General features: G+C 36.7%; 3 protein-coding genes across 3 annotated transcripts; 2 read left to right on the plus strand and 1 right to left on the minus strand.

The window, feature by feature from the left end:
• Positions 1 to 776: 776 nt before the first annotated feature.
• LOC128222765 (DNA polymerase epsilon subunit 3-like) lies at positions 777 to 11,278 on the minus strand. The gene is made up of 5 exons (XM_052931878.1): positions 11,233 to 11,278; positions 4,216 to 4,298; positions 3,994 to 4,079; positions 3,551 to 3,669; positions 777 to 3,096 (listed from the first exon to the last, which is right to left on the minus strand). The coding sequence occupies exons 2-5, from the start codon at positions 4,279 to 4,281 to the stop codon at positions 2,855 to 2,857; spliced, it is 513 nt and encodes a 170-aa protein (XP_052787838.1). The 5' UTR covers positions 4,282 to 4,298; positions 11,233 to 11,278; the 3' UTR covers positions 777 to 2,854.
• Positions 11,279 to 12,455: 1,177 nt separating this feature from the next.
• LOC128223479 (inosine-uridine preferring nucleoside hydrolase-like) lies at positions 12,456 to 13,897 on the plus strand. The gene is made up of 3 exons (XM_052932759.1): positions 12,456 to 12,499; positions 13,222 to 13,414; positions 13,712 to 13,897. Exons 2-3 carry the CDS (start codon positions 13,229 to 13,231, stop codon positions 13,895 to 13,897), a joined length of 372 nt encoding a protein of 123 aa, XP_052788719.1. The 5' UTR covers positions 12,456 to 12,499; positions 13,222 to 13,228.
• Positions 13,898 to 14,178: 281 nt separating this feature from the next.
• LOC128222786 (pyrimidine-specific ribonucleoside hydrolase RihA-like) lies at positions 14,179 to 15,926 on the plus strand. The gene is made up of 3 exons (XM_052931901.1): positions 14,179 to 14,292; positions 14,874 to 15,010; positions 15,413 to 15,926. Exons 1-3 carry the CDS (start codon positions 14,220 to 14,222, stop codon positions 15,755 to 15,757), a joined length of 555 nt encoding a protein of 184 aa, XP_052787861.1. The 5' UTR covers positions 14,179 to 14,219; the 3' UTR covers positions 15,758 to 15,926.
• Positions 15,927 to 16,480: the final 554 nt, after the last annotated feature.

Raw genomic sequence — 16,480 nt, forward strand, 5'->3', positions numbered from 1 at the left:
CGGACACAGTATTTCAGCTCAAGGACAGCTAAACTTTTGACCCACTGACCTCAAAATCAATATGGTTCATCTATTCGAAATGACCAACCTGCAAACCAAGTTTGAGGTTCCTAGACAAGATAACCCTGGGCCCATACTGGCAAAAATCCTAATCATTCAAAGATTCAACCACAGGTGACAGAAATGCTCAATGTGGACCTCAGTCTGACTTAATTAAAAGAACATAACCTGATATATTTTTTTGCCAGCTACGGGATTACTTTTGTTACTGCAAATAAAAGTACCTAGCTTCATGTTAATATCTTTGCTATGTTGCCTATATACCATTGTAGACGCTCAAGGATCATATTTTCTGACTGAGTTGTCAGAGTCAGTCACCACTTTCTTTTCAACTCTTCCACTCAAGCATTTCTAATCAAATTTTGGGTCAACTTGGTTGTAATGTCTGGAATAACGACAACCATATATGATAACCAGGCAGATCACACCATAATCTGGAATCAGTGCAGTAAAATTGTCAATAATTTACCAAATTTTAAGTGTTGGCTTTCTTACTTGAGTATTTCATTTCTTCAATTTTGACCAAGGCAGCACAACAGTTGATGTGATTATTTTGTCAATTCAATATTTACTAATTTTGGCTATAATCTGTGTCACTGTTTAATTGGCAATCCATATACCACAGCTATACAATACGTTCCTTTCTTTCCTTTATAACATGAACTTCCAACTAGACACACATGTAGCAATAATTAAGAATTCATAGAAGAATCGACACTTGTTTATAATTTATTTCATCTCATCACAGAAAAAGGTCAACATATTTTATGAATTCAAGGTACATGTATAACATATTAGCAGTACATTTATTGAACCATCATTACATAAACTAAGAATGGTGTGCTACATGACCAAGCAAGCAATCTGCTTTACTGCATCAGAGATTTCCTTTCTACACAATGAAGGCTTTCATTACATTTGAAAACTAAGGGGAACCAGCCAGTTCAATACTGGTTCATTCAGTAAAATAAGCACTTCCATATCTCTTCTACAGCCTATTGACACAATTGCATTAGTAGAACATACAAAAATAGTAGGCAAATCTACAATAAACAGTTTTACTTGAAAAATTCATGTCTGTACTAATGTACTACAAATAAAACTGAACCATTTTAATAAAACTGAACCAATTTTATCAAGAACTTATGATTACTGGCAATTTAAAATAAACCAGCAAACAGTGTTTTCAATTTGTTACAGTTGATTCAATTAGCATGTGGCTAGAGGTCACTCAGCCATTCAATTGACCAATAAAGGGGTCATAGTTCATCAATAAATAATAACACATGGCTGTGTAGTCCAACAAATTATTTTGACCACCTCGCACAAACAGCTTCCAAGTCCAACAAGACACAATGTGTCTCTAGATGCCTTCATGTGCCATCAATGCACAAATCAAATTATTTACAACATACAATGTAAAAACTTTGTTTTGGTTTTATAACGAGTCAATCTGCTTTTTTATGTTCTATATATTTTGAGCATAATAAACATTTGTATACACTGTTTGTCTTTAATACAGACTTCTGTTTAAAATTTTAAAAAAAAATTAAGCATCGGCATGACGCATACATTTTAAATATACTTCATGTACAAAATACATAACAGTGCATGTAGTATTTAATACTGAAAAGTTGCAAGAAAAGGAGAGCTGTAGGTTGTCTTGCATTTCATTGTGAAATATATAATATATTCCAAAGTTAATTCACTGAACACAGATTTCAAAAAGTTAGCCCTTCAAGTGTTCAATATACTGTGAAATCATTTATATTCGTTGGGATGAAATTTCGTGGTTTTCTCAAAATTTACATGTTCGTGGGTACTTGAATTCGTGGTTTTTCATTTTTGAAAAAAAAATCCGAAACTGCGATCGTCCTTAATCGTCTGCATAATCTCCACGTGATTTCCGTCTCCTACGTCACACGGTTTATGACAGACGCTTTAGTGGTACAACATGCCAATTAGAGCATATACCCATGTCAATTATCGATTTAATTGGAAATTACGGTCATAAAAGAAGATGGACCCTGACCAAAGATAAAGATAGGCGAAGCCATTCAATTAAGAATTTTGCAAACTGTGAAAACACCGAAAAGGTGCGTATATTTGAGTACAAACAATCAATGTAATCGATTAAATATTTCATTAAAGAAAAAAAATCGAGTACCGACACTAAACACGCACATCTCGTAAACCTCGATATTTTCATGGACAGCACACGCTACAGCACGTGTTCATAATTTGGTAAATAAAAAACACAATGAAATGATTTGGTTTATTATTTGTTAAAGGCAGATATAATATATTACCAAAACAATTATAGTCAGATATACAGTGAGTTCGGTATTTACGCTGTATACTGCGACCTCTCTAAAGAATATACTACAGTATGTACGTAACAAGGCAATTGAAAAAGTGAATAAAGGGTCTATATTTCGTGGGATCTTGAATTCATGGATCACCCAACCCACGAAAACCACGCACATTAATGCCCCACGAACATTGATGATTTCACAGTAGTCTACATTAATTCCTACTGGAGTAAAAACTTTTTGCCATACATCCTTAACAACATAGAACTAAGCCACCTCTGACAGCCTCCGGCCATCATATCCCAGTAAATAAAATGACAACCATTTCAACTTGTTCTTTATGAATCTGAATCCAATAAAGGCCCTGAGAATAAAGAACATAGCAAGCCCATGAAGTGGGGATAGTCCCAAACCAAACTTGAAGTTTCAACTCCAACTCTGTTGCAATAACTAACTGCTGGTTAACCATCTCTCTATTTCCCTCATGCATCCTCACTTGTGTCTGATATCTCCACCACATCACCATCTCCGTTCACACCTGCTGCCTCATCCATGGGCTCGTCACCCTGGGGATCATCACCAAGTTCTCCCTCTCCTTCTGACTCCTCCAGCACCACCACTCCCTCATCCTCCATCCCATCCCCACCCCCGGACCTCGCAGATGGCTGACTCACCTTGTCTTTCCTCTTCTGGTCTTTCTTTCCTTGTTGGTTCTTCTTGTAAGCTGCAAAATATAAAATTTGGTCAAGAATTTGTGTTGGCTTTTTCTGCAATCAAGCTGTACAACTCTAGTGACTAAATGTTATTAAAAACTTCAGTCAGTAAGAGGTATAAATCAACAATGATCAAAGAACGAGCCTTATGTTTCTTGATCAGTTTTTGAAAGATGTGACCAAGGTTAGAGTTTTTGCACAGCATCACCAAGGCTATCCCAATGCCTTCACTTTATTTATTTATGTAAATTTATTTATATAAATCAATATTTTGATTTGAATGACTTTTCGCTGAATTTTAATATTGTGAATTTTGTTTTCTTTTCTGTTCCAATTTAATGAATTATTTCAATATATGTATAGTATACTCATGTACATAATGTCTACATATATTGTGAATAAACTAAACTATAAACTAAACTCATTTGACTTCAATGATCAAAACAAAAAAGGCATATGATTTACCATCAAGGCATTCCTTGAGCGGGTCAACAAACTGGTCAAACTCCATATCCTCCAGGGCGTCCAACACGTCCTTTGCTGTGATCGTCTTTCGCTTTGCCTTCAATGCAAAGTTGTTGGAACTGGAAAATAGGAACCAGGAGGATTGCGGTTATTATTGTATGTAATGTTATTAATGATAATCACTGATACCAGCATGTAATACATTATCACATCACTACTTTCATTTATTAATACATATATATCATATGGATGTATGTATTATGTGCAATACAATATAAAATAGAACATGTGTCGATTTCAGTTAATACCTATTGTGTTAAACAAGATGGATTCAATGCGTATTCTAAATAATAAGAGTGACTTCTACTTAGTATGTACAGGCATAAATGCAAAACACAATTGATTCTGTAAGAGAGGAATCTAAAAATTTCCAAATTACTAACCAAGATGTGGCATACAAGACAAAGACACTGGCAGCCTTTGATATAGCCAGCCGTGCCTCCTTGGAAACATTCACCCCATCTGGGATCTGTTACAACAAAAACATAAGTGTAAATTTTCATACAAACAAATTACAACTAAAGGATGATTAAATTCAATGGAATTATTGTCCAATCACTTTGATGCACAAAAAGATCATATTTTAACTGCAATAACATTCATACCGCATCCTTAATGATTCTGGTTATAACTGCATTGGGCAAATTCAGATCCTCAGGTCTCTCAGCCATTTTGATTCTTTATTAAACTGCAAAGAATTTTTTTGAAAGATACAATTATGTGAAACATGAACCTGATATTTTATCACTTTTTAATCTAAACCCGAAGTAAACCTGGGAGGATAGTGTTCTAAAAGTGGCTCAACGGGTCGCTGGTTCCTACCCACACATAACCTTTAAGGCCAACACAGACACACCTGCTGTTAACTGCTGCCACTCTTAGAAGTTAACCTAAAAGGAAAGCCAGGGGTAGGGCTTGGGTCACGGTCATTACGGACCATGGACATTACGGACCAGACATTACGGACCATATTTGGGGACATAACGGACCATAGTTTGGGACATTACAGACCATGATTTATAAACTATTCACAGTTTGTTTTCACTTTATATCATAACAACTCAAATGATGTTGACAAGTAAATATTTGTTTGCTTTCTTACATTTTCTTCATTGATGTCTTTCGTCAAGGACATAATTATTTTACATATTTTTTTGCTATAGACTTATTTACTGAAGGTATACAATGGTCACTTTATAACCATTAACAGGGCTTTTTCACCTGCTTTGCTAGAGGCTGAAATAAGGCTACTTCACAATTGGGAAAAATGGCATATTTTCCCAATTTCCAGATATTTTTTTCACAATTCCCAGATATTTTTCCCAGAAAGGAAGATCTTACTTCAAAAATTTACAATAAAAATTCTGTTTGAGCAAATTATTCTTTTTATCTTTTAAGTTAACATGAGAAGAATGCTTTAAAATTTGAATGTTTTTCGAGGACCAATTAGTCCATATATCGTTATCAATTCTTTCCCTCGATTTAGAATCAACTCTACAAAGATTAAAACTAATCTCTCTCCCTCTTTTGTCATTGCGTAATGTTAAAAAAGCAAAGTCAAAGACATGATTTCTCCCCCAATAAGATCTACATGTGTAAGTCCATACATTTTAGACTTTTCAAGCTTGACCCTGTGGAGTGTTTGTACACATTTCATATTAAAAAGGTCATAATTGAAAAAAAAAAGCTATAAGAAGACTCACATGTAAGATATGAGCCTGTTTGTTGTAACATGAGTTCCAAGTTTCATATGGATACCTTGACCCGTGTTAAAAAGGTGTCTTCAATCCTCATGTGGAATTTCCCATTTTGAGACGTTTACGCATTTTAAGGCCTAAAAAAAATATGTCTGTTTCCTGTAACATGCTGAAAAAAAGATGGGTCGGTAGGTAGGGATTTTTTTTTTTTTTTAAATGTCAGAATGATCCAATATTCATGTTTATATCAGGTAAATTATTTTAAAAAGAATTCAGTGTGATATATAGATTCAATCTTTCTGCCACTAATAAGCTGAAACTGCTAGCTTGACAGCCATTGTACATGTATTTCAGTTGTAGAATGCATCCTTTTGAAGGGCAAGCCATGGGTTCGACTCCCAGCGGTGGCAACATTATGTGCAATTTTGAGCATTGTCAGTATGTTCACCAGGGAAGCAGTTCTTTACACTTTGCAAATATAACCCAGTGAAAGAGTGAATCAAAGAACATTTAGACAATTTATTTTTGGCAAATGTTTTAAACAAAACTTTCAAAATGCATACATTTTGTAATAATAAAACATGATATTATTGCACAGACTATTTTAAGATAGACTGTGTAATAATATCAAGTTGTATTACAATTAAATGTACATGACAACTATTATAAAATAAAATGCTGTTACAACAAGAACTGGCAAGAATCTCCACAAAACATATATAAGTCAATACTTCGATTGATAAATGACTAGAATCATTGACTAAACCATTTAACTCTTAGAGGCTGTCAGAATTGTACAGATCTTTGGGACCAGTGTAGACCCATGGTCTACGCTGTTCACTGCTTGGACACTTAAACCTTACCTGCTGACTCGGCAGCGGACAGTGTAAAATAACAGATTGGACTGGAATATGTTTAAATAGACTAGAATCAGTATCAAAAAAGCTTAGACTGACTAATAAACAAGAGCTGTCACAGTATGAGACGAATGCCCCCGAATGTGACATTGACCTACGAACAAGGTCAGTACATGAAAAGTTGATCTTGCCTTTACGTGTCAAATACATATAGCAAGTTATTTTAAATTGCCTCTGAACATAAAAAAATACCACCCATACTTGACAACCTACACTGTTATGTCCTTATATTCAGAATTCCCTTGTGAATAAACACTTAGTGTATCTTTCACCTTAGAGGTAGGGACATGGGTCTTGCACATGACACGTCGTCTTCGTATGTGGAACACATGTAGCAAGTGATTTTAAAATCTGTCCATACAAGGGAAAGTAACAGCCCTGACACGACAACTTATACTCTATGTCCTTATATGCAGCACTCCATTGTGAATAAACACTTAGTGTGACCTTGACCTTTGAGGTAGGGACATGGGTCTTGCACGCGACACGTCGTCTTGGTATGTGGAACACATGTGGTAAGTTATTTTAAAATCTGTCCATACAAGAGAAAGTTACAGCCCGGACACGACAACCTATACTCTATGTCCTTACATTGTATATGCAGCACTCCATTGTGAATAAACACTAAGTGTGACCTTGACCTTTGAGTTAGGGACACGGGTTTTGCACGCGACACGTCGTCTTGGTATGTGGAACACATGTGGCAAGTTATTTTAAAATCTGTCTATACAAGGGAAAGTTACAGCCCGGACACGACAACCTATACTCTATGTCCTTATATGCAGCACTCCATTTTAAATAAACACTAAGTGTGACCTTGACCTTTGAGGTAGGGACACAGGTTTTGCACGCGACACGTCGTCTTGGTATGTGGAACACATGTGGCAAGTTATTTTAAAATCTGTCCATACAAGAGAAAGTTACAGCCCGGACACGACAACCTATACTCTATGTCCTTATATGCAGCACTCCATTGTGAATAAACACTAAGTGTGACCTTGACCTTTGAGGTAGGGACACAGGTTTTGCACGCGACACATCGTCTTGGTATGTTGAACACATTTGGCAAGTTATTTCAAAATTATATGCAGCACTCCATTGTGAATAAACACTAAGTGTGACCTTGACCTTTGAGGTAAGGACACGGGTCTTGCACGCGACACGTCGTCTTGGTATGTGGAACACATGTGGTAAGTTTTTTTTAAATCTGTCCATACAAGAGAAAGTTACAGCCCGGACACGACAACCTATACTCTATGTCCTTACATTGTATATGCAGCACTCCATTGTGAATAAACACTAAGTGTGACCTTGACCTTTGAGGTAGGGACACGGGTCTTGCACGCGACACGTCGTCTTGGTATGTGGAACACATGTGGCAAGTTATTTTAAAATCTGTCCATACAAGGGAAAGTTACAGCCCGGACACGACAACCTATACTCTATGTCCTTATATGCAGCACTCCATTGTGAATAAACACTAAGTGTGACCTTGACCTTTGAGGTAGGGACACGGGTCTTGCACGCGACACGTCGTCTTGGCATGTGGTACACATGTGGCAAGTTATTTTAAAATCTGTCCATACAAGAGAAATTACAGCCCAGACACGACAACCTATACTCTATGTCCTTATATGCAGCACTCCATTGTGAATAAACACTAAGTGTGACCTTGACCTGTGAGGTAGGGACACGAGTCTTGCACGCCACACGTCGTCTTGGTAAGTGGAACACGTGTGGCAAGTGATTTTAAAATCTGTCCATACAAGGGAAAGTTACAGAGCCGGACGGACGGACGGACGGTGCGATTTTAATATGCCCACCTTCGGGGGCATAAAAATTAATACCATTTTCTTATTTAAACAGTAAAACTAGAACATGTACAGTACCTTAAATAGTTTCCACAACTTATTTTTTTTTAACAATTTCCAGTGTTTTAAAAAGATCTACTGTATTAGATCCACTGTACATTCTGTAAAAATCTCAAGCACGATGAAAAATAATCAATATAACTTTCAATAGAATACCTTGTGGTTGTTTTTTCTGTACTTGACTGGACTACGGTGGTTAAAACATTCCCAGAGTCAAAGATTGAAAAAATTATGTTCTGACTCTGACGAACATAATTATTATTTAGTTAATGCATCTTCGTTATGTAACCCAGTGCATCTTTGTCAAACTCCAATATGCACCAGCGATTGTTTAGTTGCAACGACATCTTTCTTACTTTAACTTTTAGGTTTATCTTTTTTTCCGGAAGTAAACAAAAACATTCAACGTTCCTATTGCCAGTATTGCAACATCGTATTTTTCATAAATGGCAAAACCATAACAGTTTTGTTATAGAACTAAACTATAACACTGACAACGATCTACGCAGTTCTCCTTTCACTTTCATTAAAATTGACAAGAAGTTAGCATGCACCGGTTTCCCGCGCTTTTTAGACCATGTGGTACGAAAAATGTTTGTTTTTCTGTTAATTCATTAAAAACTTATAAGAATATTTTTTAATTAACCGGAGATATAATAAAAAAAACTTAAAATAAATTAACAAAATATATCTTAGCATTGTTGTTTTTCAAAACCATTGCACTTAGCGAAAAAGCGGAAGGTATCCGTTAATTTGCATAATGGGCGGAGTTAATATTATGTCATTGAGTTTGAGTGCTGCTAATTGACAAGGTTACCGATCAGATTCCAGATCGATAATCACTTGTCACTTCGAGTGTTAATTGCTCTTGCGGGTTAAACAAACATTCAGATCATGCATTGAGGCTCCTTTCAGATGATACCGACTCTCACACCGAAATATCCCGTGTCAAAACTGACGCATACTACAAATGTATGATGCGTCGATTTTGGGTCATTTACAATTTCTTTGCGTCAAAACCCGGGAGCTCGGGTCAGTTTAATGTCACAGCCATTAAGGTTTTTGCAATTGTTTCAACTTGTCAAACCGGAAACGTTTGTAACTATGCAACGATTCGGACACTACTAAATTATTTAAATTATCGTTGTCATCACAGGCCAGAGATCGCTAAAAATCTGACTTTTCGAATTTTGGGGCATAAAAAAATTGCGGTCGGCGGTAAAAAATTACGGTCGGTCGGGTTACAGGAAACAGACATGTTTGTTTTTTAGGCCTAATTTCTCAATTTGCAGAATTTCACGCATTTAAATTTCCCAAAATGAAAAGGCTAGGCCTCTTCACAATTTTTGGTAAAAAAGCCCTGATTAATCAATTGGAATTTCATGTAAACACAGTTAGTTGGCTGATATTTGTATTAAAATGAGCATTCATATGCAAGTAATTAATAAAATATGAATTAAAAAATGTTAATTTCATTATAAATCATGGTCCGTTATGTTTCTCTAGATGGTCCGTAATGTCCCCAGATATGGTCCGTAATGTCCCAAAATATGGTCCGTTATGTCTTGTCCATAACGTCCATGGTCCGTAATTCAAGGGCTGACCCATGACTGTCTGGCACAGTACGGGGCTCCAACCAAGCTAACCGGGCAGCTGGTTCTTATCCACATTCTATCTATTATATCTATGATTTCTATCTATCTATCTGTTTATGCCAACTCCTCTTCTGAGTGTAACTGACATGAATGGTGCGCGCCGACTTGTTAGTGAAAAAATAAAACACTGATGAAGCAAATCAACGTCAAAAAAGTGATAACTATTTTCTCTTTAACTCTTACCCTGAAAAAAATCATCAGTGACACAATCACATGACATGTTTGAAGATTTGCCCTAATTTCAAATTACCGACAAATTAAACAAATAAAAGATACAGTAACTAAAAGTGTGAGTGTAGTGTGTGTGGGTAAGAACCAGCCGCCCGGTTAGCTCAGTTGGTTAGAGCGCCGTGCTAGTGTTCCAGTAGTCTAAAATAATAGACGTGTTATACGGGATTCTTCCAATCCCAAAAGTCTAAACGGGAATGTGCAAAAAACGGGGGTGTTTTAAAAATATTGAAATTGTTTTAAGTGAAGTATTTTATGGTTGAAATTGATCATAGTTATATTCATATTTTACCATGTAAGTGAAATGTTATTTTGCACTTAACAAGCATTTAATGCATTAAAACAAGTTGTTTACCTTTCCAATAAAACGAAAGTTGACTGACACAGAAAACAATTATGCGAAGGGGAACAACTCGATACAATCGTATTAACTCAGCCTCATCCGACAAAGCTTCGAGATAGACCTCGTTTTACAACCGTAACAACTCGGCCATGGCCGAAATGTTCCGAGCGATTTAAAACTGTGCCCTTAAGCCTTGCAGGTGCCCTTCATATATATATCGTTGTTTTGAGAGAATGAATGAAGAAAAGCCATCAAACTCATAATTATAAGTTGGATATTTATTTTTTGTGTACGGAACTAATATAAAATAACATTATCTGGTAATATTTCTTGTTTTTATGATATTTTATAGACGCTATATGCTTTAACCCGGAATCCTGATCGGAACAACTACCCACTTCTGATACTAAACAATTTGTACGTGAAGGATTTGCCATATCAAAAATCTAAAAAAATCCGTCAACGTACAATTATTTGGACTAGTGTTCCGGCGGTCGTGGGTTCGAGCCCCACACCGGGCGCACTTTTCCTCCCAGGTTTACTTTACTGGTGGCAGCGGTAAACGGCAGTAGTGCCTCTGTCGGCCTATAAGGTTAATGGGGGAGGAGTGTAGTGTGTGTGGGTAAGAACCAGCCGCCCGGTTAGCTCAGTTGGTAAGAGCGCCGTGCTAGTGTTCCGGCGGTCGTGGGTTCGAGCCCCAAACCGGGCGCACTTTTCCTCCCAGGTTTTCTTTATGAGGAAAAAACGTCACGGGAAATATATTTAACACGAAATCATGTGACATTAAAGTTTTCAAATGTTGTCAATCATCATATATAATCAAGAAATAAAAATAAACTTCAACTAAATGGGTGATTTTGTTGATAACTTCAGATGAATGTATCTTTTGACCGAGTAAATGCTACTTATACCTTCCGCGCCAAGTTTGGTTTGTTGTTTTATTTTATAAATATTTACGTCGTGAAAATGACAAAAAAAATCAGGACAAAACGGCACAGCTCAAAACAGGACGGTTATCATGACCAAAATAAAAAAAAAATAAAAAAAAAAAAATATATATATATATATATATATATATATATATATATATATATATATATATATATATATATATACGCCCATTATGTTTATTTCTTGCAATTACTATATTACCAAATATTGAAACAATTTTCCAATTGCATTGACTATGTCAATGTGGTGCGGTCACATGCAGATATCTGGTTAACTCTGTTTAGGCCTATATTTTTAAGTGTGTGGTTATGGCAATACAAACAAGTACAGACTCGTGCTCCAGTGGGCGATAATTAAATCATTTATCGGTTAAGCTATTTTGATGCTCTTTTTGGGTGTTTGTATCTGGTGTGTGTTCGTTTGTGTCCATAGTGCAGTTTACTGGACTGAAACCTGTAGTTGTAATCGTATTATAAGTCCGAAGATCTCTTGGTGTTGATATAAATCCTTCTACTATTGTACGAGACAATAAAACACTGAAGGTCAAATATAAATGATAAGGTTAACGTAGGATTAAACAAAAACATATAACATAAAATATAGTTATCTTTTAGTTCCATGGATAGTGTATGTACAATGATTTTTTTCTTGAATTATTGATATTGAGGAAAATACGCATACCATTTATTCACCTTAATCATCAACGTGTAAAATAGGCCACATAATCAGTTTGCATGAAATTGCATGGATGTATATGTAAATAATGTCAAACCACTCGTATTTATTGTACATTTATCCAACTCAATACCACCAACACGTTTAAGGCACGTCTCTTAAAAACCAAATAATGATTTTAGCTACATTATATTCGTGACTGAAACGTGTCGTGTACATACTCTGTTGCACTACAATGTCGCCAGCCCGGGGGTCGGATCTTGAATCCGTTGTTTGCAAGTAAGGTGCTCTATCACCTGATCTGGCATGCCCACACAAGCCATAAACTAACTATTAACTCACCTGTTTGCGAGTCAGTATCGTGACATTTAAACTGGGTCATCCTCAACACAGGCGGCGATCTAACGTTATAATAATTAAAACGATAAGATCCATTGCCTAAATAAGACGCTTCCTGCATCTCCTTGAAAACAAGTAAATTATACGGTCTGTCGGTGATATCTTGACCTTGATTCAATACTTGTGTAGCGCCTCAAGGAATGATCAGAGAAGGTGAGTAAACTGTACATTGTACTAAGGTTTTTTCTTGTTATGAGATCACCGGTTGTCTTTGGAAATACATTAACTTTAAAACCAAGTAAAAAGTATTTGTGTAATATGAATAAAAAACAACGTATTATAATTAGACAAAGTAGTTTAATGGGTTAAACACAACCAAGGTATATGTAAATCTAGGACCGCGACTTCCTTGATCTAAAGCATTGGAATTTAAGTCGAACGTGTTTGTCACGTTATTTTGATCGTAAATTTTGGCCCTTTAGCGTTCTTTAAAGCTGCACTCTCACAGATATACCATTTTTACAACTTTTTTATTTTTTGACTTGGTAAGATCAAATTTTTGCATAAATATCTGCAAACTAATGATATAAGATTGCTGACAAAGAATCAGATCGTAGATTTTCATATTTCCGTTCGAAAAGTAATGTTTTATGGCTAACGGTTTAAGAAAAATGCATACAAATCATTTTTTGAACTTAAATATAAAAATCTGCATTTTAATTTTTTTTGTCAGCAGTCTTATATAACTGATTTCCATGGATTTTCGCAAAAATTGGCTCGTTCCAAGACAAAAAAAAAAAAGTTGGCAAAACGTGTTTGTCACGTTATTTTGATTGTAAATTTAGGCTCTTTAGCGTTCTTTAAGAACTGCAATAAAAGAAGGTGTATTTTCGTGTATTTCAAACATACCATTGGCACGTTCTTGTCTTTTACAGAAGCTTAATGGCGACCAGAAGGAAGCTCGTCATTGACTGTGACCCGGGAAACGATGACGCCATGTCAATCTTGATGGCACTGTCAGACGTCAATATTGACGTCATCGCTATCACGTGCGTTGCCGGGAACTGTGACGTCACACAGGCATCACTGAACGCACTGAGGGTACTGCAAGTGGCAAAGAAACTAGACGTAAGATATTTTATATTAAATCGATGCAAGCAAATTTACTTAAACATTTCTATCTATTTTAGATGGATTCTTATTTTCAAGGCACACATACGCTTTCGTCCGCAAAACCATTTTGCATTTGGTAACACATATTTTATGTAGTGATAATGGAAATAATGGATACTGTTAGTTTCAACTATGACCGGTTGGATCCCTATCATTGCAACGTTCCGAATAATTACTTTACCACTTACATGAAACAAAATTAGTGCAAGGTATCGCCTATACATACTATATAATATAATTATTTTATCATAGATCCCTGTTTACACTGGATGTGACGCACCCCTCCTGGGGGAGCGAAAACCGGGTTCCCCGTATCACGGGGTGGACGGCTTAGGGGACGTACCGGACCCCGGCGCACCTGGAATTGACCGCATTCAGATTGAGCACGGCGTACAGGCGCTCTTACAGCTATCAAAGGAGCATGCAGTTAAGTCTTAAACAAGTTAGATCTCACCTCTTCAGTAGCCTGTCGTACAGCTTCGCACATTGCGTATTTCCGATAAACAAACAGGCCCACCTACCGTCCGAACTCATTTAATTAGCACACTGTCAATATAAGGATACAGTTCTACTGAATCGAATTTCAAAGGGAATTTGGAAAGTCGCGATATGAGTTAAATGTACTTGAAACACAAAGGTTGAAACATTTTAAGAATTCTTATGAATATTGGCTAAAATACCTTTGATTTTGCAAGTTCATTTTATTTTTGTCACAGGTGAACTCCAACTTGTTTCCATAGGACCGTTGACTAATGTTGCCATGGCAATCCGGCTGGATTCGGCGTTTGGCTCCCGTTTGAAATCATGTCACATCATGGGTGGAAATTACCAAGGTAAGATAACTTCGAGAGTATGTTTTTTTCAAAATATGTTAGATGTATTAGCACTATCACTGTCATTACGTCCTGTTAACACGGTAGTCTTCTGAATGTGTAAAAAGGCCTATCAAATTCACCTACAACATACCAGAGGCTAATAGAGGAATGTCTATGAGAGTTTGACATGATATCAGCGTGATTTAATTAAACGACCTGGCGATCTTTATTGATTCTTACGACGAACACCTGCGACTATTTTTGACAATATTAGCTGAATGTTATTTTATTTTCTTCCGTTAGAGGAATGTTATGACGACAAAGTACTAAGTATATGTTTTGTCAGGAAGAACGCTCAGATGAAATGGAAACGGACCCAGCAAGGATTAAGTTTGAGAATTTGGGTAACACACAATAACACAGAGGAAATTGTTCTCCTTGCATTTTTGACGTCTCATCAAATTATTCTCCAACATTCTAATATTGATTTGCATTTAACCAATCTCAATAAATTCAGATCCTTAATAATCACTTCACAAAGTTACAACGTTTCTATGTGTGTCTTATTAAAAAATAAATATTGTGTTTCCCTCTTTTAGGTAGAGGGAACATAACAATGGCGGCAGAGTTCAACTTCTATGCAGACCCGGAAGCAGCCTTCGTGGTTCTTGGTCAGCTATGTTGTCCGATGACGGTGATGCCGTGGGAAACTTGCCTGGAACATGCCATCTCATGGGTGAGCACGGTCTGACGGTGATCGATGCACATACAAGCTTGTCCGAATTCCATCCAGTGATAAGAGATAACGTTCTTGAAAAGATGCACTCTAACTCCCAAATAAGATTTACCACAATGAATACAAATGTTTTAAAATACCAAAAAGGATGTATAAAATGTCGAAAACAATGGTTCTTATGTGGATACCGAGTTTAATTTGAAATAAATGTGCAGAAAACACGGTATTTTGACCTTATGAGACGATAATATATATAACCCATATCTCTGGCTTAAACTGTTCTCTTAACGTCCCTTAGTCAACCAGACCCGCGTCTGTAGTGTCCATTTTTAATGCTCACGTTTTTTAATTAAGATTTCATCTATTGGTACTCTATTTGTATTACTTTTTCTACCATTGCAGGAAACGCATACCAACACGCGATCACATGATACCGAAAAGGCCAGATTTATTAAGTCCGTGGATGAGTGGAGCGTCAACTACGTTAAACCAAAGAACGCGCCAAACTTTGTCCCGGCCGACGAGGCGTGCATGGCATGTTTTCTTTCAGATGACGTCATCAAAAGCAGTGTACACGTTTACGCAACCGTGGAAACTAAAGGTCACTACACAAGTGGTCAAATGGTTGTTGACTGGAGAAAGAGAGATGTTAACGATCCCTTATACAAAAAGCCAAATGTAACCATCGTCACCGGTCTGCACCAGAGTCTGTACGAACAGTTGATGGATAGAGCTCTCTCTTGTTAAAATCAAAACGTGTCAGCAGTCGAGACTTGAGCAAAAACACATTTTTATTAAAACAGAAAAAAAGGCTTACTTCCGGTATATTTGGAGCGTAACGTGGGAGTTTTAATATAACTTATGATTGTAAGTCTTTTGCTGTCATCTTGTGGAAATTTACTATGCTTCATTGCCAAATTATTTGCTGGTGTAACTTGCATGCAAATGAATTAAATTGCTTGACGTGGACTTTGCTTCATTGTTTGTGGACGTAATTGAGGACTAACTTATTCGAATATTGGTGTAACTTGCTTAATTATGGACCTACTTGTTTTGCGTGGACGTATATCACGCATCCAACATGAATTACGCAATGCCATTGGTCAATGACTGCCTTGACTGGTCACGTGGTGACCCCATATTGGGTCACTAATCTTAATATCGTACTGGCGTCTATTTTCCGAATCCGATGAAAAAATGAAACACTCTCAAGATTGAGTTGGCGTCCTGATCAATGTTATAGGTTGGCGAGGTGATATAAACGTCACATGGGTAAATATGACCCGGTATTGGATATGCGGAACGCAGGAATCCATATTCGGGTTCGAGCTTCGCTCTCACACGATATGGTGGCATTTGTCCCGTATATCCCATATCGGGTCACCCCCTAACCCCGTAACGTATACTCTTGCTTAATTGCGGACGTTAATTGCTTAACTGTGGAATTATTTGTTCGAATATGGACGTAAC

The sequence above is a fragment of the Mya arenaria genome, chromosome 17, assembly GCF_026914265.1.
Source record: "Mya arenaria isolate MELC-2E11 chromosome 17, ASM2691426v1".
Taxonomy (NCBI): Eukaryota; Metazoa; Mollusca; class Bivalvia; order Myida; family Myidae; genus Mya; species Mya arenaria.